Genomic DNA, 27,028 nt, shown 5'->3' with positions numbered 1-27,028 from the left:
GCAGAAGAAAGGAAATAATAAAGATCAAACTGAAAACCAATGAAACAGAAAACAGGAAAACAATAGAGGAAATCAATACACCACAATCTTCTTTAAGGTAAATAAAATTGGTAAACCTTTAGCCAGATTGACGAGGGAAAGAAAAAGAGAGAACACAAGTTACCAATATCAGGAATGAGACTGGTGACATCACTATAGATTCTACAGATATTAAATGAATAAATAAGGGACTATTATGAACAACTTTATGCCTATAAATTTGAAAGCTTATATAAAATGGAAAAATTCCTTGAAAGACAAGAGCTACCAAAGTTTGTTCAAGAAAAAAAAAATAGGTAACCCGAATTGCCTTATATCTGCAGAACTTGAAATTATAATAAAAACCTTCTCACAAAGGAAACATCAGGCCCAGATAGCATCACAGATGAATGCTACCAAATGCTTAAGGAAGAAAAAATACCTACCAATTCTACCCAAACTCTTCCAGAAAATTGAAGAGAAGGGAATACTTCCCAAAGTATTCTTTGAGGCCAGCATTAATCTGATACCAAAGCCAGATAAAACATTACAAGAAAAGAGAACTAAAGACCAATATCCTTCATGAACATAGACAGAAAAAATTCTAAACAAAATGTTAGCAAATTGAATCTCACAATATTTAAAATCAAATGGGCTTATTCACATGTAAACAAATGAACCTCAAAGTAACAAATATTAACTCAAAATGGACCAGAGATCTAAAAGTAGAGTCTTAAAATATAAAGCATTTAGAAGAAAGTACAGAACATCATCATGACCTTGGATTAGGCAAAGATAACTAGATTTCAAAAGCATGATCCATAATAGAATAAATTGATAAAATGAATTTTATCAGAATCTAAAATTTCTGCGCTTCAAAAGACAATATTAAGAGAATGAGGGGCCTCCCTGGTGGCGCAGTGGTTGAGAGTCCGCCTGCCGATGCAGGGGATACGGGTTCGTGCCCCGGTCTGGGAGGATCCCATATGCCGCGGAGCGGCTGGGCCCGTGAGCCATGGCCGCTGGGCCTGCGCATCCGGAGCCTGTGCTCCGCAACGGGGGAGGCCACAGCAGTGAGAGGCCCGCATACCGCAAAAAGAAAAAAAAAAAAAAAAAAAAAAAAAAAGAGAATGAAAAAATAAGCTACAGTCTGGGAAAAATATTTGCAAATTATATATCTGATAAAGAACTCATATCCACAACATATTAAAAACTCTCAAACCTCGGTAATAAGAAAACAATCAAATAAAAAATGAGCAAGATATTTGAGCAGATACTCCACCAAAGAAGATATATGGTTATCAAATAAGTACATGAAAAGATTTTCAACATCACTAGTCATTAGAGAAATGCAAATTTATTTATTTTTAATTGAGGTATAATTGATAAATAAAACTGTATCCATTTAAATTATACAATATATGTATACATTGTGAAATGATTGCCATGATAAAATTAATTATCATATCCATCACCTCACATAGTTACCTCTTTTTTTTTTTTTTTTTGGTAAGGACACTTAAGATCTACTCTCTTAAGATCTACTCTCTTAGCAAATTTCAATACATAGCAATATATAAACTTATTAACTACATACATCACCATGCTGTATGAGAAATGCAAATTTAAGCCACAATGAAATGTCACTATACTCCTATTAGAATGGCTAAAATTTAAAAGACTGACCATACCAAGTGTTGACAAGAATATTAAATTCCAAGGGCTCCCATAACAAAGTACTACAAATTAGGTGGCTTAAACAACAAGATTTATTGTCTCACAGTTCTGGAGGCTAGAAGTCCAAAGTCAAAGTGTCAGAAGGTTGGCCCCTTCTGAGGGCTGTGAAGGAAAGATCTGTTCCATGCCCCTTTCCTAGCTTCTGGTGGTTTTCTGGCAGTCTTTGGCATTCCTTAGCTTGTAGATATATCACAAGATGTTTCTAATCTCTGCCTTCATCTTCACATGGTATTTTCCCTGTATGCATGCCTGTCTCTGTGTCCAAATGTCACGATGACCTCATCTTAACTTGATCACATGTAAAAACCTCACTTCCAAATAAGGTCATAAGTACTGAGGATTAGGACTTTAACATCTTTTGGAAGGACAGAATTCAACCCATAACAGTGAGGAGGATCTGGAGGAACTGGAACTCACATACTACTGGTGGGAAGGTAAAATGGTACAACTACTTTGGAAAACCATTTGGTAGTTTCTTAAAAAGTTAAATACATAACTACTCTGTTATCCAGTTATTCTTCTTGTAGGTATTTACTCAAGAAAAATGAAAGGATGTGTCCACGTGAGGATTTATACATGAATGTTCTTCGCAAATTTATAATAGCACAATACTAGAAACAACCCAATATCTATCAGTAGGTAAATGGATAAACAGATTGTGGTATATCCATACAATGGAATATGACTCAGCAATAAAAAATAATTGAAATTTTAATGCATGCAACAGTATGGCTATATTTGCAAATAATGATATTGAGTGAAGAAACCAGACCCCCAAAAAAGCATATACTATACGATTTCATTTATATGAAATTCTGGAAATTTCAAGCTAATCTATAGTGACAGAAAGCAGATTTATAGTTGACTGGGGCCTGGGATGGGGAGGAATAGAAGAGAGGGCTTACCAAGCATCACAGTGGAATTAGTAAGGATGATGGATATGTTCACTGTCTTGATTATGATAATGGCTTCATGGGTGTAAAGATATGTCAAAAATTCTTAAATTGTACATTTTACATATATGTACTTTATTGTTTGTCAATTTCATCTCAATAAAGTCTCCTATAATTTTCTAATTCACTGGATTCACTAAGAATATGTTTAAAATGTTATTTAGCCCATCAATCTTAGTTTAAAAGGCTGAGGTTTCTGGCCTTATATTAATAAATTGCTTTTTTTCTAGTAATAAAATGAAAATAAAGCCACTATGCAGGAACAAAACTATATGTTGATTTAATACAGGAAAAATTAAGTTATATTCACAAATTCCTGGTCATTTAGCCAATCATATCTTCCCCTTTTACAAAATCCATACATTCGACAACACTATGATTCCTGTTTTAACTTAGAAAAATTGTTAAGGTATGGAAAAGCTAAGCAGCATGCCTTGGAAGATTCTAGAAGCCAAGCAATATAAAACAGGTTTGCCACCTTCTCAGTGATCTATTCACTTAACTTTGCAGACCTTCTTCTCAGAAAGCTACACTGGACTTTAATACTTAACTGGTTTAACCTAAGAAGGGCAGGTGAAGACTTTGTCGAGTTCCTTTTCATAGCCCCATGACTATCTCATGTCTATTTTTTCTTCCGCACTGAGCTTTAACATTTTGAATTGTCTTAGAAATAAAACTTGACTAGTCTCCAGCCCTCCAAGCACACGTGATAAAACAAGTAGGAACACACCATAGACTCTCTGCCCCGATCCATTGGGATCATTTTCCCTCCTGCAGAATGGCTGTGGGTCCCAGAGTATCTGGGTGACCCTGCTGGTGCGTGGCATTCGACTCACGTTATTTCTCATTTTACAACAACCCTGAATGGTAGGTTTTTATTGTAGGTTTTTTTTTTTCTCCAAAATTGTAATTAGGTATTACCAAATAAAGTAATAAACAACTTTTAACTTAAGAGTGCAAAATAAATCACCTTATTTTAAAGGTGCAAAAGCAAGAAAATACGACATAAACATCGATTTTTAAATAGTCATCTGTGTGATGGGTAAATGCCATTTCAAAACATTTTCAATAGAAAAATGATTTATAAATCAGTTTTCAGAAGATCAAAAAAATCAATGTTTAATACCAACTTTAACTATAAATAAAAAGAATATTGTCACCTCTCCTGTTTTTGCTTCAACATTTATATCTTCTGCTCTTTGTCTTTTCGAGAAAATATTGCATTGTAAGGCTGCTGTCTTTTTTGCGGTACGCGAGCCTCTCACTGCTGTGGCCTCTCCCGTTGCGGAGCACAGGCTCCAGTCGTGCAGGCTCAGCGGCCATGGCTCACGGGCCCAGTCGCTCTGCGGCATGTGGGATCTTTCCGGACCGGGGCACGAACCCATGTCCCCTGTATCAGTAGGCAGACTCTCAACCACTGCGCCACCAGGGAAGCCCTAGACTGCTGTCTTTTTGGACGAGGACAAGGATCAAGATCTTCTTTAATGTAACCTCTTTCCATACAAGTCTGAGTGGAAGGAAAACCAACTTCCCAGAAATTCTCTGGCGTGTTGGGTGGAATGTAGCAAAATCGGTGTCTTGAGCAAGAAGGCAACTTCTTTTCTCTTTCTTCTGCTGGAAATTTTTATGGTAGGGTTTTTTATTTATATAGTGAGGAAACTCAGCAAGATTATGTAATTTGACCAAAGGAACACAGTTGAGAAATAATGGAAGAAGAACTTTTAACCCATCACCTCTCCCTGCTCTCTTTCTCCTCCTCCTCCCTTTACCTAGTCCTTCAACATGTGAACACTCCCACAGACTCTGCTTCGATTTATCAGAGAATTCTTTAGATGAAATCAAAAGGTGCAGCCACCCCTCTATTTTGTTATTGTTTCTATTTAAAAGGCGCATTGGTGATTACAAAAACTACCTTACACACTTTTCTGACTATTAAATGGAATAGGATATCTAAATTACTAGAAAATGATTAATAAATGTTAAAATAAATATTGATCCATCACCAGGCTTTCCCATTAAGTTCTGGAAAGTTATAGCCTGCAGGGTGACAACCAGAGATGCACAGCTGGAGAAGGCTCTTTGGTAGCACAGGTTTCCAAATGGGGTCCCTAGAGTCAGGCAGTCCCATACCCCGTGACAGCCAGGCCAGGTCTCCCGGTCTGCTGTGGCTGCCCATACCTTGCTTCTCCCTCCCTGTGTGATTACAACACAGCCAAGTGGAAACTTTACATCTAAAACTCACCTCTCTCCCTGAACTGACAGGTTTCTTGTCGGTTTCACTTTTTTTTCAAGTGCCAGACATTATCTCCTGCCCTCATCTATTCAGAATCCAATGCACGTTCATGGGAGAAGCGAGACATTCCCCACCCCAGCTGCACATTACAATCACTTTGGGAGCTTAAAAAAAAGAGTACTGCTGCCTGGGTCCCACCACCGACCCCTTGAATCAGAATCACTGGGGGTAGGGGCCTCCGTATTGGTGCTTTTCAAAAGTTCTCCAGGGGACTCTGACCACAGTGAGGGCTGAGCACCACTGGGACAGCTGGGTTTCAGAAAACATGTGACATGCTCTCCGGAGGGGTCTCCTCTTTCCTCTACAGATGGTGCCCCTTTGCCTGCTACCTCTGCACATCCCCTACGAGGTTACGTGTGAGAAGCAGAAGGAGAGCGTGAGTATGCAGAAATTAGGCTGTGTGCTGACAGGGGAGACTTAAGATACCCTATGAAGACCCAGTCAAGACAGAGCCTCAGCTAAAACTTCCAAGTGAGTGGAACTTTCTGGCTAAATACCACACACTGGGAAAGCCGTTAATTGAATTAAATTGATATAAATTGTTGCCTAGACTAAGGTGAAAAACTAGTTCATTAACTCATTATGGACATTGGCTTAGCCCAATGAATTTTTACTTGTTTTCACCCCTTAGTACTCCAGTCACTGTGGGTGTTATTAGTTAAAATACCACAGTACTGGTAAATCACAACATAAAGCAATGTTTTGAACACATCCAGAAGTGTTTAATAAATGGCTGGGGGAAAGCTGCTGAAAGTACATATTAAATAGGTTAGAAAACTCGTGTCTTATGTAAACCAATATTCTCTTCTATCTATAGTACAGTTTCCTCTTAATGAGATAGCTTATTATGTGAAGTTAATGAGTAGTTCAGGGTAGGGCTTCAACAGTAAGTCATTTAAGCTCTCAGTGTCCTCATCAGTATATAATGACTGTAATAATACCTACTTCACAGTGTAACTCTTGTGGGTATTATCTAATAATTGTACTTACATCTCATGAGCACTCACTACTTGCCAGGTTTTGGGTGTTTTGCATGTATTATGTTATGGGGTGGGCACTCATATGCTCCCTTTTACAGAAAGGAAAGAGAGGCTGGGCGAGGCACAGTGATTTGGTGTAGGTCACAGAGCAGACTCCCACCCAGGCAGACTTACCTCTTCACCACCACGCTGTGGATACAGCAAGCACTCCAGAAATGGCAGCTCCTTGGAAGAAACAAGGTCTACCGTATGGCTTTTCTCTCTACCCAGCAAGAGACCAAATCAATCCTCATTCTTTGTTTGCCCCCCAGATATTTTTTTTATGTAAGTAATAACGATAATAAAAACTACCTTTGCTGTGTGTTTACTCTGCCAGTCACTGTTCTAAGCAGCTTCCAGTTATTTACTCTTTTAATCTCCATAACAGACCAATGAAATGGCACTATTATTGTTCCAAGTTTGCAGATGAGGCAACTAAGGCATCTGGAGATAAAACCTGCCCTAGTCATACAACCAGCAGATGACAAACCCAGGGTCTGGGACTGGCAGCATGGCCCCAGAGCCCCCTCTGTCTGCCTCTGCTTGTCCACCTGTGATCATGGAGCCACGTCCTGTGAGATCCCATCATCATCATCAACTTCTCTCCTGCCAATATCTTCAACTCCCTGTAGGTAATCCTGATTGGGTGACATCAATCTGGATGAAGCCCAGTGTCCACCTTCTCCCTGCAGGTACCTGGGCTACTGAGCATCATTAAGAAAACAAAAATCCACTCTAAAATCATAGTCCCTGACCACATTTGGGCCCCTGGTTATGCCCAGATTTCCAGCCACATTTCCCCAGCAGCTCTCTCTGAGGACGTCAGAGCCAATCTCACCTCCTCTCCCCAACTCCAGCTCTCCACTCATGCTCAGCAGATGAACGCCCCTGCTACTTCACAGAGAAACTAGAACTTAGCAGAGGAGAGAACTCTCAACTCTACCTTCAGTTTACAGATTTACCTGTGTCTACAACCATTCTTTCCTATATTCCTGCTATCACGGGAGGCATCACCTTCCTTTCTAAAGTGAATCCTTTCACTTTTTGCTCTGGAAACTTCTTCCTTCTCAAGGACCTCACTCTGAATTTTCCAACAGTAAGTACCTTTGAATTCCCCCTCTCTGCTGGATCCTTCCCATCCGCATTTAGACGTGCTCAAGTCTCTCATCTAAAAAATAACAAAGTAGGGCTTCCCTGGTGGCGCAGTGGTTGAGAGTCCGCCTGCCGATGCAGGGGACACGGGTCTGTGCCCCAGTCCGGGAAGATCCCACATGCCGTGGAGCGGCTGGGCCCGTGAGCCGTGGCCGCTGAGCCTGCGCGTCTGGAGCCTGTGCTCCGCAATGGGAGAGGCCACGTCAGTGAGAGGTCCACGTACCGCAAAAATAAAAAAATAATAAATAAATAAATAAAAAGTAACAAAAAGCAGCAACAGGTTCACCCTCATCCACAACCATATACGCACAGCCTGTACAGCTACATGTCCTGCGCCCCACGGCCACCAGCTGCTGGGAAGAGTCGTCTACCCTTTGGTGTCTTTGCTCCTAATCATCCCCAGACCACTGACGTGCCTTCTCCTCCAACCATTAGGAGCACTCTCCCCAAGGTCATAATTTCCCTCCTCATCCCCAAATCCAGTGCACATTCCTGCCCTTACATCCATTGATCTCTCCAGAGAATATGGAGCTGTCAATGATTCTGTCCTTGAAACACTCTTCCCCAGCTTCCAGACACCTAACTCCTTCTCAGTCTGTTTCTCTAGCTATCCCCAAATGTTGTTCCCTATGATTCTTTTCAGGCCTCTCCTCTTTTCTCTTGACCTACAACCATCACATCTACTCCCATGGTTTTAATGATCAACAACAGAGAACTTCCAAATCTATGCTTTCTGACTTTAATACCCATATATGGAACTGCCCCCTAGACATCTTCACCAGTTTCTCAACGTATCCCAGACTGAAACCCTACTCCTTCCCCAAACTTGTTTCTCACAGGATGAAGCCACGAGGTTGCCATGCCAGAAATGGGACATCATTCTTGATAACTCTCTCTTTCTCCCCAGCACACCTGCTCAAACACTAAGTCTTGTTGATCTGATCCTTCCTCTTATACATCTCGCAAGGTGTGTTCACTTTCCCCGGTCTTCTACTGTCTCCTTTCTAGTCCAGACAAGAGCCATCTCTTTATCCAGGATCCTGCCGCAGCCTCTTAAGCCTTATGAATTGCTCACCTCCAGTCCATTCTCCATACTATGGCAGGAATGTTCTTTCTAAAATGTAACATATAAATCTGGTCACAATGAAACCCCCTAATGGCTCCCTGCTGGCTCTAACATAAAGGTTTTTTGTTTTTTGTTTTTTTGCCATACGTGGGCCTCTCACTGACGTGGCCTCTCCTGTTGCAGAGCACAGGCTCCGGACACGCAGGCTCAGCGGCCATGGCTCACGGGCCCAGCCGCTCCGCAGCATGTGGGATCTTCCTGGACCGGGGCACGAACCCGTGTCCCCTGCATCGGGAGGCGGACTCTCAACCACTGCACCACCAGGGAAGCCCCAAGCATAAAGGTTTTTTAACATGATTTAAGACCTAATCTCAGCTTTCCTATTTAGCCCTAATGTTCCTAGAACCTCCCACTTCAGTACCCAATCTCCCTGCTAAAAGAACTTCTCAAACACCTCATGTCCACTCTTGCCTCTATTCCCTCTGTTCTGGAACATTTTTCTGCTCAGCTAAGTCTCTCCTCTCCCATCAGCCCCTCATTCCCATTCCCAGGCAACCACTCACCTGCTTTTTGTCACCACATTTTAGTTTACAATTTCCAGAATTTTATGGAAATTGAATCATAAAGTATGTACTCTGTTTTGCCTAGCTCTTTCACTCAGCATAATTATTTCAAGATGCAACCATGTTGTTACATGCATCAGCTGTTCATTCCTTTTTATTGCTGAGTAGGGTTCCATTGCATGGATATACCTAAATCTATTTATCTAATCATCCGTTGCTGGGTATCTGAGTTGTGTACACTTTTGGGCTATTACAAATAAAGCTGCTATGAACATTCATGTACAAACTTTATATGGACATGTGTTTTCATTTTTCTTGAGTAAACACTTAAGGGTGGAACGGCTGGATCATATGTTTGTTGTACCGGATTGAATAGTGTCCCCCCAAAACCATGTCCACATGGAACCTCAGAATGTGACTTTATTTGGAAATAGGGTATATTCAGATGTAATTAGTTACAGTCAGGTCTTACTGGATCAGAGTGGTCCCTAAATGCAATGCTGATGTTTTTATAAGAGAGATATAAAGGGAAGAAATCCATATGATGATGTACTATAAGCCAAGTGATGCTAAGGATTGCCAGCAACCACCAGAAGCTGGTTGAGAGGCATGGAACAGACTGTCCCTCAGACCCTCAAGATGGAACCAGTCCTGCTGACACTTTGATTTTGGACTTCTGGCCTACAAAATTGTGAGAGAACTAATTCCTGTTGTTTTAAGCCACCCAGTTTATGGTGCTTTGTCACGGCAGTTCTAGGAAATGAAGTAGTTATGTGTTTTTTTTTTAACTTTTTAAAAGACTGTCAAACAATTTTCCAAAGTGTTTGCACCATTTTACATTCCTATCAGCCGTGGGTAAGAGTTCCAATTTCTCCACATCCTTGCTGGCACTTAGTGTGGTCAGTCTTTCTAACTTTAACCATTCTAATAGATGTGTAGAAGTATATCACTGTGGTTTAAATTTGTATGTCCCTAATGTCTAATGGTCTTGGAAATCATTTCATGTATTTATTTGCCATCTGTACATCTTCTTTGGTAAAGTATCTACTCAAATCTTTTGCCCATTTGATATTTGGGTTTTTCTTATTATTGAGTTGGAGAGTTCCTTATATATTCCAGATACAAGTTCTTTATCAGGTATATGATTTGCAGATAGTTTGTCCCAGTTGGTGGCTTTTCCTTTCATTCTCTTAAGCATATCTTTTGAAGTTAGCTAGCTATTCAAGGTGCCAATTTGGATGCCACTTTTTCTTGGCATCACTTTCTCTGAGCCTCAAGCTTTGATGAGTGGCCCTTCTAAGTACTTGTCAAGTTTCAGACACATTCTCATATCATGACACGCATTGTAATTGTTATTATATTCGTTTGTTATTGTAATTGCTTGTTTACCTATTTGTTTCTCCCCCAGACTCAGAACTCTGTGATCATGGTCAAGGACTCATCACACCCTGCTCTCTGTGGCATCCTCCACACCAGTACTGAGATGGACACAACATGCTCACTTTCATAGTCACTGTCTGTCTCTCCAGACTCACTGTCCATAGTCCTCCACCCTGCACTGTGTTCTGGAAAGCTGACTTCTGTGGACTCCTGGACCACTGACTCCCGTCTGGGTCAGCCGATTGGAAGAGATCAGAGGGCAGGAGAAGAAGGGACAGGCTCTTCATTTTCTCAGCTTCCTCCCTGACAGGCTCTAGTTTGGTAACAATTGCTCTTCTCCCGTCCTGCCAGATGGCCCCTGTCGCAGAGGTACAGCTCTCATGAGGCCCCTATAACTGCTCCCTCCCAGGTTCCTTCAGGCCCTGATACAGTCAGGACAGCTTCCAGCACTGGCTAGAACCTAGGTCTGTCCCTTCCTGTTTTGGTTCCCTTCACTCTGCCCATAACTTTGTAAATAGTGTTTCACTACAAACCACTATAAATCGGGGTCTCCCCCTTTCTTGCGGAGACTCTGATTCCTACAGTGCTCAAAATACATTTGCTAATCTTGACCCTCACCATAACCCACACATTAAGTAAGTTTTAAATCCCCGAATCTTCTTCACCATTTTCATTCAACATCATTCAGGTTTCTAACATTTTTCTCGAGTTTCAAATGAGTCCATACACTATATTCCTGTCCACCTCCTTCCTTCCTTCCCTCCTTCATTCACTCACTGAGCAGAGACTTTTGGAGAATTTACTAAGTGCCAGGAACTATGCTGTCCTGGAGAATCAAAGAGAAGGAAGATGTAGTGGGTTCCTCAGGGAACCTACTTTCAGGTGAGAGCTATAAATAAAGAAGTAATTCTAATTCAAAATGATGGAAGATGTACGAGGCCTGCAGGTGCAGGTGTTCCGGGCCGCAGGGGGCAGGAGACCTCAGTTCAGCAGGAAAGAGCTCTGCAGAGCTCGCTCCTGAGCTCCCCTTTGCTCTTTGCTTCCTCCCCCCACCCTCACAGCTGCCATGAAAGGACATTGAAAATATGCTAGACTCTGTCCCAAGCACTGCACAATCTTATCTCATTTAATACAGCAGCAAATAGTACCATCTGCATCTTACACAGAAGGAAACTGAGGCTAAGGAGACTAAGTAACCAGCTGGTAAGTAGCAAAGCACCTACTTTCACCATCACACTACCCTACCTCCTGAATCTGAAACAGACGCAAGACCCGGGTATGGGGAAGGATCATTTTCTTGACGGCGTAAAAGTTTTTGCCACAGATTTCCACCTCAAAGAGATGAAAACGAGCCCTTCTGGAATCTCTAATCGTTGAATAGGAAAATTGGTGTCAGTAGGCCAGGAAGCTGTCATCACCATTCTTCATTACGCTAATGCCTTGAAGATGAAATATGGCTGGTTTCTCCTCTTTATCCTGTTCATATTCATAGCTCTGCTATGTTGGAATATTATCTGCTCTGGGTCAGGGAAGGCTTTTTCCCCCCATTAGAGAGAGGATACAACTGAAGCCCGTAGCAGGTGGTTGTCTCATCAGGATCCCACAGCCAGTGGGAGGTAGTCCAGTGTCCCAGTGACTGACCTCGTTTGCCAGGCTGCCCAGTAGCCACCCTTTGCTTCAGCCAGGCCCACCTACTCACTCTCTCCCGTGCAAGTGTTTCTCACTCCAGACTTTGTATTTTCTCTCACGACTTCTTCCCATCCTAGAACAGCCTCTTCCTCCTAAATACCCTTCACCCCATCTGAACACATCTAGCCCTGTGCAATCACTCTAGCCACCCCCCCACCGGGCCTCTCCCACTTTTACGTTCACTGCACTGCACCTCACCAAAGATTAATATCAAGGCTGCACTTTCCTACTTAATTATGCCACTTGGATCGCGCTCGGCTGCCTCAATAGACGCCAGCCCACTCAGACAGGGCTGAACCATCTATAATTTGGGGTAATTCCCATAACACTTGATGTAGTGCTGAGTCACAGGAGAGATTTATAAGTACTTCATGACTGAGGTCTTTATAGTCTCGTATGCTGAAAGCATCCTTTTTCTGCATGTTTCAGGCAGGGATACTGACTTCTATATGTAATAATATGTTATTGACTCAGGGCACACTTTGGAACTTTTCACGTTCTCTCAGCCACACCTCTTACTCCAGCCACCTCTGCAGCAACCAGCCCTGCACAGGTTCCCTCTGGGGCAACGTGACAGCACCTCACCTCTGGCCATGCCATGCACCTGTTGCTGCCTGCCGCAGGGCTTTCGGGTTGCCAAGGCATGGGACCAAGCTTGGAGCTTACCACTGCTATGGAAGTGTGCAGAGCAGTTAATAACCCTAGGACCACCTTCACTAGCAGAGACGGTCAGCCTAAGGATAAATGTTTCCCCCTTTCCTCTTCTCCCCATGACAGACAGTTCTGAGACCTTCCGAGATTCCTGCAGGACTGAGCGCATGTTGCTACGACAGTGGCCAAGGCAGTAGCTGTCCTTGTTTCCTTATTTCACTCTGATCTTCAATCCCACTCTCTGCCAGAGATCTCAACCCAGGCTCTGCTTTCTGGAGAACCAGGCTAAGACAGTTTTATTAGTCTGTTTGGGCTGACTCAACAAAATATCAGAGACAGGGTGGTTTAAACACCAGAAATGTATTTCTCACAGTTTTGGAGGCTAGAAAGTCCAAGATCAAGTTCCTGAAGGTTTTGGTTTTTGATGAGGTCTCTCTACCTGCCTTGCAGATGGCTACATTCTTGCTGTGTCCTCACATGGCCTTTCCTTAGTGCCTGGATGGAGAGATCTCTCTCTTCCTCTTCTTATAAAGCCGACCTTATCTAGGACCCCACATTTAAGACCTCATTTAAACTTGATTAACTCCTAAAATTCCTATATCGAAATACAACTACATTTGGGGGGTTAGGACTTCCACATATGATTGGGGAACTGGTGGGACACAATTCAGTCTAAAGCTGACAGTGTCACTCAAAACTATTGGTTTGGTCTTGGCCAACAGGCAGCTGAGAAAGGCAAGGCTCTCCAAGACCCCATCACCTTCCTTTTATTTTTTTAAAGCTCCCTTTTGCTTTCTTCCCTCCTCTTATGTTTTAATGACTAGCGTCATAAGCAATGTTTTGTTTAATGACTATTTAGGAAAGATCTTACATTAGCCTGTTCTCATAAATATCGAATGTTTCTAGTGTTCCGCCAGTGATTTGAAAGACCACCCTTAGAAAGACTACATTCTAGTCAGGGTTTCCTAGTTTAGGGAGCAACTTTTGCCAAGTTAAGGAGTAACCTCTTCTTAGAGCAAATCACTTTGCCTTTCTGGACCGGTTTTCTAGGTATAAAGTGGGACAACGCGGTAACAGCTGTAACACGGGATAACCCAGCTATTTTGCTGGGTTAGGAGGATCCAAGGAGATGGAAGGGGGAGGTAGTTTTTAAATGGGAAAGGAGCTCAACAACGGAAGAACCTTCAGCGCTCTCTGGAGTGAGGAGGGTGGAGACCTCGGCGCACCCCCAGGGATCTCTGGGCTCCACATTCCAGGGGAGAGGAGGTCCAGAGCGCTCCCAGCGCGCCTGGGTCCACGGAGCAGCTCGGTTTACTCTAAACTGCCTGCTGCCAAACCCGCAGTGTTTACCATAATCCGGGTGGCTTGCAAACCCAGATGTCAGACTTCCCGTCCCAGAGATTCTCAACTCGCTCACCCCCAACTCCTATTTGGCCTCCGCAAGAAGGAGAGAGAAGGCTGCAAGCAGGAGGAGCGTGCACGGGGCAGCCTCACCCCTCCTCTCTCCCCACCCCAAAGGCAGGAATTTCTGGGATGGGCAGATGGTCCACCCCCTCTTCCTCCCTCCCGCTCCAAGCCGGAGTGGGTAGGGCGGGGAAAACCTCCTAGACTTTTCCGCCTTCCAGCCCATAACCCCGAGTGTCCGTACACTGTGGCGACAGGGGTGACGGTGACGGAGTGGATCTCCGGGACGCAGGGGTGGCGAGGCCTGAGGGAGGGGAGGAGCGCGGAGGAGGCTGCGGTCCCGCCTTCCCCACCGCAGGGCCGGGCTCAGTGTCCGGCGAGCCCAGTGGTTAGCGATGCCGCTGCTGTCGCTGCTGCCACCGCTGCTGCCGCTGCTGCTGGCGGTGCCGGCGGGCTCCGCCGAGGGCGCAGCGGTGGCACTCACCCCCGAGCGGCTTCTCGAGTGGCAGGGTGAGTGTCCCCCGGCCCAGAGGGACCAGATGGGCACGTCGGGGGTGGGGGTGGGCAAGAGGAGGAAGAGGCGAAGCTGGGGCGGGCGAGGGCGGCCGGGATTATACGGTGGCCCGCGTCTCTGCCGTCCGGAGAAAGCCCTGCGGATGGGCTAGTCCTGCACCGGGACAGGCCCTGCACCCCCTCCCCCGCCCCGCTTCCTCCAGGCTTCAGTCGGGGGCGCGGCGTGGGGCGGGGCCTCGGCTCGCAGGCGGTTTGACTCGGCTGCAGTCGGGGACAAGCTGCGCGTAGGAGGGCAGGAGATGTTTCGAACGTAAACTTTCCTAGAGCGGTGTATTTGGGAGGACCATCTCTGGGATAAATGATGGCAAAAAGATGTCCCATTTTGTCCCCTCCCAAAGCAAGCGCTCTGGGTGTATGCTGCCACCTGCGGAGTGGCCCCAAGCCTGGCTTCTCCGCTGTGCCCCTTCGGGAAAGAAAACAATCTTCTCTGTTAACGCCTCTCAGACCAGATGGGGAAGAGGAGCCCCTGTGGCCCCAATGAACTTGTGAGCTGGAGCAAGTTACCCTCTTTGCTCTTCAGTTTCTCCCCTTTGAAAAATGGGGCCTGTGACAGACATAGGACCACTGAGGGCAAAACGTGATCCTTTGCAAGGCACACGGCAGGCCAGCGAGTGGAGCGTTCCTGCGGAGTTACCACTGCCATATACACGTGTACCCGGGATCAATTGATCAAACATTTATTGAGCACCTACTGTACATAAGATTTATAAAGGGTTATGGACAGAGACAGAAAGAGAGATCCCCGCTTTCGTAAATAACTGTATGGGCTGCCTCTGAGGCAAAGGAGCCAGCGTGCAAAAAGTTCAAGGCCATGTGTGAAGGGAGGAAAGAGGTTGGGAGAAGCTAAATAAACCAGGAGAAGCCTCCAGGCAGCCTCCATACTCTCAGCCTTTGGGGATAAGCTTGGACAGGAGTAAAACATGTCACCAATGTCTGTGTTTATTTTTTTCCCCTCTCAACATATTATGTATACATTTTGGAGGTAATCTTCTCTGGACTGTATTCTCTAGCATTCCTAGGAGGCTTTACCAGGGACAGGTTGAGCAATTCTTATTCTAAAGTGGCCGAAGTTCAGAGGCCTCTTACCTCCTTCATCAGTTCAATAAAAATGCTCCTGCAGACGCGCCTGTGAGCCCATGGGGTGATCCATCTCCTCTAACAGTCGCTGTGCCACGCTTATTTCTTTATATTTTAAAATGTGGGTCTTGCCTGAGCACTAACTGTCCATCTAGAACAGGGCAGCAGCCGGGAGGACAGAAGCTGGAACCTAGCCGCACAGAGAGAATGCGCTGGTGATCCTCTGAGCCAGGATTAGCACTGATGGGCTAATCCCTTCTATATGTAGCAGATCCAAATCCCAGCTGAGATAGTTTCTAATCAATGCCTTCTTTTTGATAGTCAAGGACACTATGAAGTTAGAATCATCCACTACCTCCTGTCCACTCCAGGTGACAGTTTGCAAATCTGAAGGCATTTGACATAGTTGTCATAGAGATTCTTCAGATGTGAAAATGCTGCTCCTAATTTCTGAAGAGCACAGAGACTGTGTGACATTGACTGCTCCAGTCCTCACACAGGCTCCCCTCCTTGACTCCAAGCACTCACATCAGTGGAATTTCAAGTATAATCTAGATGGGTTTAAAATCAGGTTTTTCCTGTTTGTCCAAAGATGGAAAAACAAAATCTGAGCGTTAGAAGGGACCTGAGACATTGTCTAGTCCAGCCATCCATTTTTCAGATGTAGAAGCTGAAATACAGCAGTGTTTTTTAGCTGTGTTTGGGTGCCTACGTTTGCCACTGTGTTCACTGGACTACACTGACTTACTCTTAGCCATGATTGGCATCCCCAGAGCAACCAGGAGAAAATATGCACCACTAATAAGGAATAGGTAGTAATACAAGGCAGATTATACATATAGTGTTTATCATCTGAAAATTTCTTTGATATGTGTTACTGATTGATCTCTTATTTATTATAAGCATCCCAGCCTTGAGAGGCAGATGATGGATAGTATTGTGCTGACTTTTCAGTCATTTACCAATAAATTTGTATTAAAAAATCAGTAGATGCAGTGTCATATAGTAGTTAAGTTCATGGGTCCTGGAACCAGATTGTCTGGGTTCAAACCCTGGCTCTACCATTTACCAGCTGTGTGACCCTGGGCAAGTTTCTTAAGCTCTCTGTGCCTCAGTTTCCTCATATATAAAAATGGAACTAATACTAGTACTTACCCAAGTATTGTCCTTTTGTTTCAGTATCACCATGGTGCCCTCTTCCTCTGGCCAGTCCAGACCATTTTGACGTGTTGACAGTCCTGTAACAATTACTTCCCTGTGCACAGCACTGTACTTGGCATGTCTGCAGCCTCTCTCCTATCTCTAGTTGCTATAGCAAGGGACCTCATTGTGGTTCTGAAATCTGAGCCCTTCATTCTAGCAAGTGCTAAAACTTGATAATTTCATTCAAGTACCCCAGATACTGGGAGGGTAGAGGGGAGATCAAAGAAGGGGACAGGGCATCCTGGGGAAAAGTGGGCATAGTCTCTGTGGAGGTTGTTAAAGGAAATGAACTGGGGGCAAGTAAAAGAATTTTGAAGCGACACTGAGGGCTGAAAATTATAAATGTGAAATGGCCCCAATCAACATAGTAAGAGAGCTTCCCCTACAGCACTCAGCTTCCCAGCAGCAGGAGTGGAGGGAGCCCACTGCTGTGTCAGTCCTCAGAGACGGTCAAGGTAGGCTCTTTTGAATGGCCAATGACCAAGAGAAGTGAGGGTGAAAGTAAGGAGATGAGAGAGATGGCAGAACAGGAAGGGTAGGGATTATACAATGGAAATAATGAATTTTGGAGGTGGGTCCATTCTCAGTAGTGACCAGGTCCAAGGTATTGCTGCAGAAGTGGTCACTAAAGCGAGAACAAGTGAAAGAAGGTCCTCGGAGCAGAGGGGGTCAAGGAACCGCACGTCCAGAGCAGTACAGACATATACGTCTGAAACAAAAGTTTCATTAAAAAACACCCTTACCTGGGCTTTGCTGGTGGCGCAGTGGTTGGGAGTCCGCCTGCCGATGCAGGGGACGCAGGTTCGTGCCCCGGTCTGGGAGGATCCCACATGCCGCGGAGCGGCTGGGCCCGTGAGCCATGGCCGCTGAGCCTGCGCGTCTGGAGCCTGTGCTCTGCAACGGGAGAGGACACAACAGTGAGAGGCCTGCGTACTGCAAAAAAAAAAAAACACCCTTACCTGATATGATGTGCTGCTACTTTTCTACTCTGTTCTACTCTATTTTGCTTTGTAATGTTCCACTCTATCTTGATTTCATGATGCATGAATGGGCCACAGCCTGCACTGAAGAAAACACTGGGCCAGAGTGTTGGGAGTTAAAGGCCTTGGGGTGGGGAGGCCAATGGAGTGTGTGCTGGAGTCACACAGTGAATGTAAGGAAGAGGTTCATGGCGGTGCACTCGGTATGGAGCAATGAAGAGAGGGTGCCACAAAGGAGAGGTTTCTGAAAGAGGGTGGTGAGAGCCACCCCCTGGAGGCAGCTGTGGGAAGGAGTCGTGACCCTGAGATTTTCCCCTTAGCTCCCATTTCTAATACAAAGGTCAAAATGCCCCTCACCGCAGCCAGCTGGGTGCTATTGTGCATACCCTTCCTTCACAGGTGAAGACAGGTTGAGTAACTTGCACCTACAGGAACTTGTAGAGTAGGGATGTGAACCGGATCCACAAGTACTAATGCAGAGGACCCCTGTAGAGCCTTGCGACCTGATCAAATAGCTCATTCTTATCCCGCTGTTTGCTGGGAGCATGTGACTTGATTCTGTGACAGGAGGAACAGGAGGCCAGCCTCTTGCTCTCTTCAACTCCTCCTTTTCTAAACCTGTGCTTCCACATGTAGGAGTAAATATTTTCACAAAGCCGAAATGTGCAAAGCCATTGATTTTTTTCTAGGCAATTTTTATATCCCTGGGCAATGAGCCATTCTCCTAATCTGGGGATTTGGAATTTAAGTAAAAGCATGATCAGCTCCTGGTTTAGCTGCCCTGCCTGGCCGTCAATCACTCCAACCCTCAGACTCTGTTTCTTCCATCTCCGTTCATCATCTTTCAGAAACTCTTCCACTTTATACTTTTCTCATCCCATTTTCTCTGACTGGCTTCTTTCCTCATGAGCCTTTGAGAGTCAGCAGAGACTTCCAATTTTTCTGGCCCTTTTTACTCTTTCTCATTAGCTCCTAACCTCTTTTCCTATTATTGGTTGTCACAGTAACTGATACTACACCATGTGGGTTCCACGCCAATTACCAGAAAGGTTGAGCCACACGGAGTTTCGTTGTCCCCTCAGCTTCCCTTCCTTGAGCTAAGAATTTGCTTATTTATATCAGGGTTTCTGAAGAAACAATTCTTTGTTCTGCCTCTTCTGAACTCATCCCTATGTGATGAATCTTCATATGATCTATCAAAGTAATGTATTTGAGACATTTATAGACCTTTGTCTCCATCTTCTTTTAGAAATTATCCTTGAAAGCCTTTTAGGAGATGTTCCAAAACAAAGCTAGGAACATAAATTATATTTTTTAATTGATCAGAGTGAAAAGAAATATTACAGTTCATAAAAGAAACAAACACAAGAACACCTTATACACACTACAGTAAGTCACTTAGGGTAGAATATTTTATAAAGTCATTCAAGAAAAATGGAGGAATTTTATGAGAATTCCTATAAACTGGGTTCTGTGATACAGAGCTAAACAAAATAGATAAGAGTTTTCTGCTTTCATGCGGGGCCACATGACTTTCTAATTGACTATACTTTCCAGACTACTACAGTTCCAAAAAAATATGCTAATGAAAAAATTTCATTATTTCTGGCTTTTTGCATCACGCTCTTGAGAACTTTCTTTTTCGGTTATGAAAATATAAACAGGAAATTCAAAGTAATTATTTAACTATAAGCATTGTTATAAGCTGCTATTTTTCACTACCCATGTCCAAAGTTAAGATCTGTTTTTCTCTTACTAACATTTATAAAGGGGTCGTAGTGACTGAGGTAGTCCTTATCAGGATCCTATGAGGACAGCACTATAATTAATTAAGCCGATTGTGCAGATGGAGAAACTAAGGCAGATACTCTCAACCTCAAGCAGTTCTGCCCTAAAAGAAGTGCTCTGTGCTTTGCCAAGGTCTTTTTTCCACAGTGTTAGCCTTGGCCAGTTAACAGGGCAGTCTTTATGGGCGTGTGACCAGAACTGTCTCGTAGGGCTCCATGCTCAGCAGGGCCTTGCCCTTGGGGTTGAATGCTCTGTGGTTTGGGGTCTTGGATTTCTTAGTAATTTTTATTTCTGAATTTGTGCTTTGGGTGTGAAATCCTGTGGGACAATGGAGCACAGACCAAGAAATTAAAGCCTCCAGTAAATCTCAGTCCTTCCTCACGTCACCTCCCCATTTTCCTTGGGTGGGTTTTCAGCCTCTCTCTCCATACTCCTGTGCTCCGCCCACCATGGCAACCAGGTTGCCTTGGGGCTGGGAAACTGGAGGCCCAGGGCCTGGGAGTAGACGGCCAGTGGTATCTGGGGGCAAGACAAGGCTGCTGTCCCCACCGGGTTGGCAGCACCATTGCATGTTCCGTGGGGACTGAGTGGAGACCTATCACCTGTCCCCAGTCCAGGTACTAAGTGTGTTCCCAGAGCTTTCTACCACGGAGGTTGCAACCCCTCACAGGCCCACGGGAAGTGAAGATTGACTGGACTTCCCTGTCCCCTCCAGGGCCCTACATTTTCATTTTACTCTGGACTCTGTGAATTACATAGCTAAGTAAGAAGCATGAGACTGTATGAGTTGAATTATGTCCCCCTCAAAATTAAGATGTTGAATTCATAACCCCCCAAATACCTCAGAATAGGCCTCATTTGGAGATAGGGTCTTTTCAGATGTAATCAAATTACAATGAGGTGATTAGGGTGGGCCCTAATTTAATATGACTGATGTCCACCTAAGAAGGGAAAATTTGGACACAGAAATATGCATAGAGAGTAGATGATATGAAGAGACACAAGGAGAAGACAGCCATCTACAAGCCAAGGAAAGAGGCCTGGAACAGATCCTTCCCTCACAGGCCTCCAAGGAGCCAACCCAGCCGACACCTTGATTTTTGACTTGTAACCTCCAGATCTGTGAGTTAACAAATTTCTGTTTAAGCCACTCAGTTTGTGGTACTTTGTGATGGCAGCCTTAGCAAACAAGTACAAGGACTAACAATATATCTACCATTAAGAGTTGGATTTGGTTGTGTTTTCTTTTTCTTTCTTTCTTTTTTAAAAATATTTATTTATTTATTTGGCTGCACCGGGTCTTAGTTGCGGCATGCTGGATCTTCATTGCCATGTGCAGGAGTTTCATTTGTGGCATGCAGGCTCTTAGTTGCGGCATACGGGATCTAGTTCCCTGACCAGGGATAGAACCTGGGCGCCCTGCATTGGGAGTGCAGAGTCTTAACCACTGGACCACCAGGGAAGTCTCTTGGTTGTGTTTTCACTTCTGTCTCCCACTTAAGTAAATACATATTTTTCTTAAGTGAATATATTCTCAAAGCAGATAAGATGGATAGCTCAGTGTAAACACTTTTGCTTTCAATAACGTCACATCATTTCCAGGGTTGTTTGGTTGTTGGCTGAGTTCTTTTCTGCTTTTGTTTGTTTTGGTGACCCAGTCTTTGAATCATATCCCCCAGGGCTTCCACATGAAGGCATGTTGAGGGAAGTTTAACAATGTTCTGTCTGATTGTTTCTTGCCATAACATGGTCTTCTGTAGCAAGACTCCCTGGTGACTGAGATGGTATATTTTCAGCACAGTCTATAAAATGTTAACAGAGCCGCCGTGAATAATGAGTTTAACACCAGCAATGTCTGAATGTCTGTTAGATACTTTCCAGTTAAATAAAGACAAAAATGATGGAGGAATAGACTAAAAGCTAAAAGGAAGAAAAATGTTTTCAACTCAGTTTAAAAATTCACAGGTAAGATACAGAGACACAGCGAAGAACTTTGAAAGAGAGAAGATTTTCTGCAGAGGTCAGAAGATGTACTGCTAAATGTGATGGACGAAGGGGGAGGCGGGAAGGGAATGAGAGTGGCAGAGTGGCAAGAACAGTCTGGAAGGTTTAATCTACTTCACACAGGGCTTGGTGACAGGCAATTTGAATCCTGACAAAACTGGAGCCCGGTGGAGCAGATTAAGCCAGGTTTCATTTTTCCTGCGTGTGAGAAAGAGTATTGTATGCCTCGTGGAACTTGGAGTGATGATTTGGGGAGATTAGAAAGAAAAGGGAAGAGAACATGTAAAAAGATTTAGCAAGAGGGGTCCCACGGGCCTGTGGAGGTGGTGATTATCCAGGTTCAGAAGCTGCAGGAGAATAAAGAAGGCTCAAAGTCAAGGACAATGCTAGGGCAGGGAAAGAGAAGAAGTTCTGAGACAGGACAAGGGGGTATTTTAAAACATACTTAACTTTTTAGTTGATTATAGAAATCAATTGATAGCAAGCCATGGGCTTGGTTAAGTGCTGTCAGATTGCCAAGAGATAAACACCAAATCTCAGATGATCTGGGATAAAAATGCACGTATTCATGCAGAGATGGCCAAGGAGGGGAGAGCACACTTTTCCCTTTGCTCTGTCCTTTCAGGTACAGTGCACATGCTGCATGCTGCAAACGTCAGAGATTCCTTGCTTATTGGTTTGGAAAGTCATATTAAGAATCCAGCTTCTCTGCATCGTTCAGCCATGAACGGGACTTGATTCAGCCCCACACAGCATCCCTTCCTGCTACAGAGTAATCTAAGTCAGGAAAACAATCCAATCTGAATCTGAGTCACTGGACAGGACAAACCTGAATTTGTGTAGCTGGAAAAGGTCGATACATCTCAAGAGAGAAGCTGCTCAACTTTAGATTGGTTTCAGGGCAGAGATGCCCTCCCCATACTTCCTGGACCCTTTCCATGCCGAAACTGAGATACTGTCAGAAGAGCAAGGAACTGGACAGATTCAAGACATGATCTGGGGAAGGAAATGCACGAGCCCAGCACCAGCTGTGTGGGTAGATGGAGAAGAGGTTTAAACCCAGGGGAATGGAGTAGGAGATTGAAATTGGGGTGCAGTTGGCAAGCTGTGGGCTTCCTTTAGGAAGCTTGTCTTAAACATTGCACTTGACGTGAACCGTGCATTTGAGCTTTTCCTTCCAGTTCCCATAACATGGAAGGGCCCAGAGGCCGGTTTATATGTCGATTGGATTAGGTGCCACCATCATGGTGTTATTTATTAAACACCAGAAAACCCTTTGCTTGCCTAAAATCCACCATAAAAAGAGGATTTCTTTAGGAATTGTTTCATTGTTTGTTTCAAGTGTTGTTGTTTTTTTTAATCAAAAGAATATACATCTCATCAAGGCTTAACATTTCAAATCGTATCTTATTTACATAACACTTCATACCTCAGCCAGTTCTAAGAGGAGCTGTTTAAAGTATAAGGGGACACTAAAAGGCGGGTGGAAGTGATCAGAAGGGGTGCTGAGCATGAAGTGGAAGGGCCTCAAGAGGAACTTCCTGCAGTGACCCCCACTTGGCACCCTTCCAACTCTAATCTTAGCCCCAGGCTTTAGACTCCAACCTCATGGTATTATAGGGATTGGCCGGCATCTGACAGAGTATCAGATTCCTGAAGCCAGAAAGCAAGTCATCGCAACTACCTTTTCCAGAATCCTCCCATTCTATCGATCACCAAATCCTGTCATTTCTTCCCTCCTTGAATTCTCTCTCTAGTGACTAGAGTCTAACCATTCCCTTCCTTTCTCATCGCCACCAGTTGAACTGACACCTCTGTCTCTCTTGCCGGATCAAAGCAATAGCCTTCAGACTGTTCTCCATTCTGCACGTGGGCTGTCTCATCCCAGCTAAGTGAGAACTCCTCCAGGGCAGGAACTTGGACATTTGTCTCATACCTCTACTCTCCTAAAACCATGCTGGGAACACAAAAATGCTCAATAAATGTTTTTATCGAATGATTTACCACCCTGATTCATCTTCCACACCACAGCCTCAGTCATGCCTTCTCTTGTTCCAAAAATTCCCCTTATCTGAATAATATACAAAGTTTTCAGTAAAATTTAAGCTCTTCATAAAATGGCCCCAAACCACCTCTTTCCAACTTTATATTCTACAACCACCAAACACTTTTAGATAGTGAGGCTCCTGTCACCCTAGAGCTAATTAGTTTCATCACCTCTGAGCTTTGATGACTTTTGCTCTGTCCACAGTGCCCCCTGGCCCAGCCCTTCACCTCTCTGTCTATACCTCCTGCACTACCTTAACTTTCCCTCTGTAATGAGGACAGGCACCCATGCTGGTCTAGTTCACCCATGTACCTCCATGGACAACAAATATTAGGTCCCTATCAAATGTTTGTTGAATGAAAGTGTGTGTGTGTGTGTGTGTGTGTTCTTGTGAGAGAGTGATTGATTGGTTGATTTCTCTGATCTTCTAGGCCAAAGTGACCCCTTCTAACTCCTGCCTTCCACCTTATTGTGCTTATACCTCTTACGTCAATATGTATTTTGGCATTAAGTTATAGTTCTTCCTGTACACTTCATGATGTACTCCCAGGGAGAACATCAGTTCCTTGAGGGCAAACACTATGGCACATATATCCTTCTGTCTGCAGGGCTCCTAACACACCACCATATTAGGTGCTCAATTAATGTTTGTTTGAAATTTCAAGTCTCCCACTTCAAATTATTTGGCAACAATCTACAGCAGCTCATTTTCTGCTTTCTAGGTTATAAATGAATGGATGTAAATAGAGTTAGACCTATATGGTTTTCACTAAGTATATCGATATAAAACTTCTAAGAAAAAAATGGATTTGGAAAAAAAATGTATAAGAATGATTCAGTTAAATGAGCTTTACAGTCCCATCCAGCGCTGAAGTTCATGGTTCTGGGTATATGGGTAGGTAGTCTCCTGTGCTATGTCCATGTTCCTTCCAGTGCTCTTCTGCTGTCTCCTCCCCGGAAGATGGGCCAGTACGTGCACACACACACACACGCACACACACACACTCTCCACCTAGAAAGGTCTGATGACACTGAGGCGCCATGTCCACCTCACACATGACATCACTTGAAGATCCAGTGAAGTGTTTTAAATTCTGGTCTATTTTCTTTTTCTTATCTTTCATCACTTGTTTTTAAGGGCTTATTTTAAGTGCAGTTACAATGTTTTCTTTGGAACTGATGGAACTCCCTTCTTTTCGTTAACTAGGAGACTTCCCATGATTCCAGAACGAATAGATATAGTTTTAAAGAACAGATATTTAGATAAATGATTCCTCTATCTCTGGTACCCTACACAGTGCCTTCCACATAGTCAGTAACCAGTGAATGCTTGTTCGATGAATGAATAAATAAATAAATGAATAAAGAAATTCTCCTTGCATTCCTTAGAAATACATGTCATCTTGTGAGGCCAAAGTGTGGATCTAAAATGATCTTGTCTCGAAAGGAACTCAGAAGTAGAAAGTAGAGCCCCTATCTTCTATGGATTTTCTTTTATTTTTTAAAGATGAAAATTAGTTTATAAGTTACTTCTAGTAAATCAATCCTTTTTCTCCTCCTAAACTTACAATTATGAAGGGAAGTATAATAGCATTTTACTGCAAAGAGATTTAGTAATTCTGGCAGTACTTCATTAATCACTTAATCAGTGTTCAAGCAGAACTGATGTCCTTGACATATATAATCAATCTTGATTCCTCCACATTTGATCTTCATCCTTTTTGAAATCTGTCTACAGACACTAAGGATTGGTGGCTTATTTTCATATTATGTTTTTGTTAGAGATGACTCATATACACATATAATGATAATCCGAATATTGATACCTATATTGGGTTTCCTCATAGTCTATTTGAAAACAGTTGTTTTCTCTTCAGTGAATTTATGGAGATTAATGTGCTAGGTGCAGATTCTATTATAGCTTAATGGGAAAATGGGATTGGGCCTTTTTTTAGCTTAATGTGACATATTATTCTTTTGGTGATGGCATGTTTATTGTTATTGGTAAGCTACAGCTACTTGTTTATGAGACATTCTGAGGAACTTTTCCAAAGCCACATCCTACAGGCAGCTGGGCTTAGAAATATGATAGCACCCTAAAATTGAGCAGCAGGGAATTAAGTTTGTCTAATATCTTCTGCTTTGGAAAGGTGTTTTTATGACCAGTGGTAGAACTACAAAAGCTCTGATTCTACCACTCCTTTTCTCTTAACACTTAATAATTGGACATTTTAAAACATTATTTATTCACCTCAAATTTTAGTGATTTATAATTTCCATGTCCATTTACTTACAGACCACTCATTTACCCATCCATACACTGCTGGTCAACATCAAGCATTTCTGTCTTTCTTGTAAGAGAGCTGCAGTATAGACTTTACAGGTTGACAGTGTGGAAGATGAATAGATGAAGACTCAATTCATAATCACACATGTATTTGAACAAATGAGACAAAGATTTTGTCACCTGGTTATCTGAGGAATATTTTTCCTCCATGAAAGGTGATAGCATGGTATTTCTGGACTGCTTAAAACTAAAAAGTCTACACCTACTATGTGCTGCAGAATCTAAAGTAAAAATGAGCTTTTGTGCTAATGCTACAAGTCTTTGGGGGTATGCGCAAATTACTACTCTACAGGTGTTCAACCAGACCTATGGATGGATCTGCAGACTAAGAATCAGGAAGCCAGAAAGATGGTAATGACAATAATGACAACAACTCACATTTACTGAGGTCTTCCCATGCCATGGTAGTGCGTGTTGTGCTTTGCAAGGGTTATTTAATGGAATACCCTTAACAGCCCTATGAGGTGAGTATCATACATATTCCTAGTTCAAAGAGGAAAGGCAAGGCTCACAGAGATCAAGAAATTTGCCCAAAGTTACAAGTCTGGTCTGTGGTGGATCTGCCTGATTCCAGAGCTCTCAACCACCAGCCAGGTAGTCTACCCACCTATCTTAGGTGTATGAACTGAGGCCCAGAGGGCTATGGTACAGCCAGTGAGTTGCAGAGCTGGATATATTTGAACATGTATATTAGGTAGAAGCTAAACTACAGAACAATTATAGTAAACTAATTATCCTTTAGTGAAAAATTAATGGGACTCTGGGCTAGCTAGAAAGTTATTAGTAGATTACAAGAGAAATTAAGGTTAACATTCTACCCAGGCATGAAAAGGTGAATAGGAGAGCTGGAGAGAAGGTTAATAATTATCAGAGTCCACACTGCATTGGAGAGAGGTAGATTTGATCTTGAATGACTATACTAATAACCACACAGACATGGGCTTCATTAGGAAAACAAATTTCCTGATCTAAATGAAATCTCCCTAAAACAGTTCATTCTCTGCCCCCTGCCCCCACTCCTTTCTCTTTTGTTCTGATGTATGGTGATTGAAGCAATTTTCTGACAACTATTTCAGCTCCTCAA

The 27,028-nt window shown here is 43.5% G+C and overlaps 1 protein-coding gene across 1 annotated transcript in view; it reads left to right on the top strand.

Moving 5' to 3' along the window:
• Positions 1–13,898: 13,898 nt before the first annotated feature.
• Positions 13,899–27,028, top strand: part of PLA2R1 (phospholipase A2 receptor 1) — a gene marked incomplete at its 5' end in the record, with an annotated part of 121,411 nt that continues 108,281 nt past the window's right edge. The window contains 5 exon segments of the mRNA XM_082630323.1: positions 13,899–13,962; positions 13,965–14,083; positions 14,085–14,126; positions 14,128–14,300; positions 14,302–14,435. Coding sequence (XP_082486449.1) covers positions 13,899–13,962; positions 13,965–14,083; positions 14,085–14,126; positions 14,128–14,300; positions 14,302–14,435 — 532 coding nt within the window.

The sequence above is a fragment of the Mesoplodon mirus genome, assembly GCF_964341445.2.
Source record: "Mesoplodon mirus genome assembly, chromosome: 8".
Classification (NCBI taxonomy): domain Eukaryota; kingdom Metazoa; phylum Chordata; class Mammalia; order Artiodactyla; family Ziphiidae; genus Mesoplodon; species Mesoplodon mirus.
This window is presented reverse-complemented; position numbering and strand designations above follow the sequence as displayed.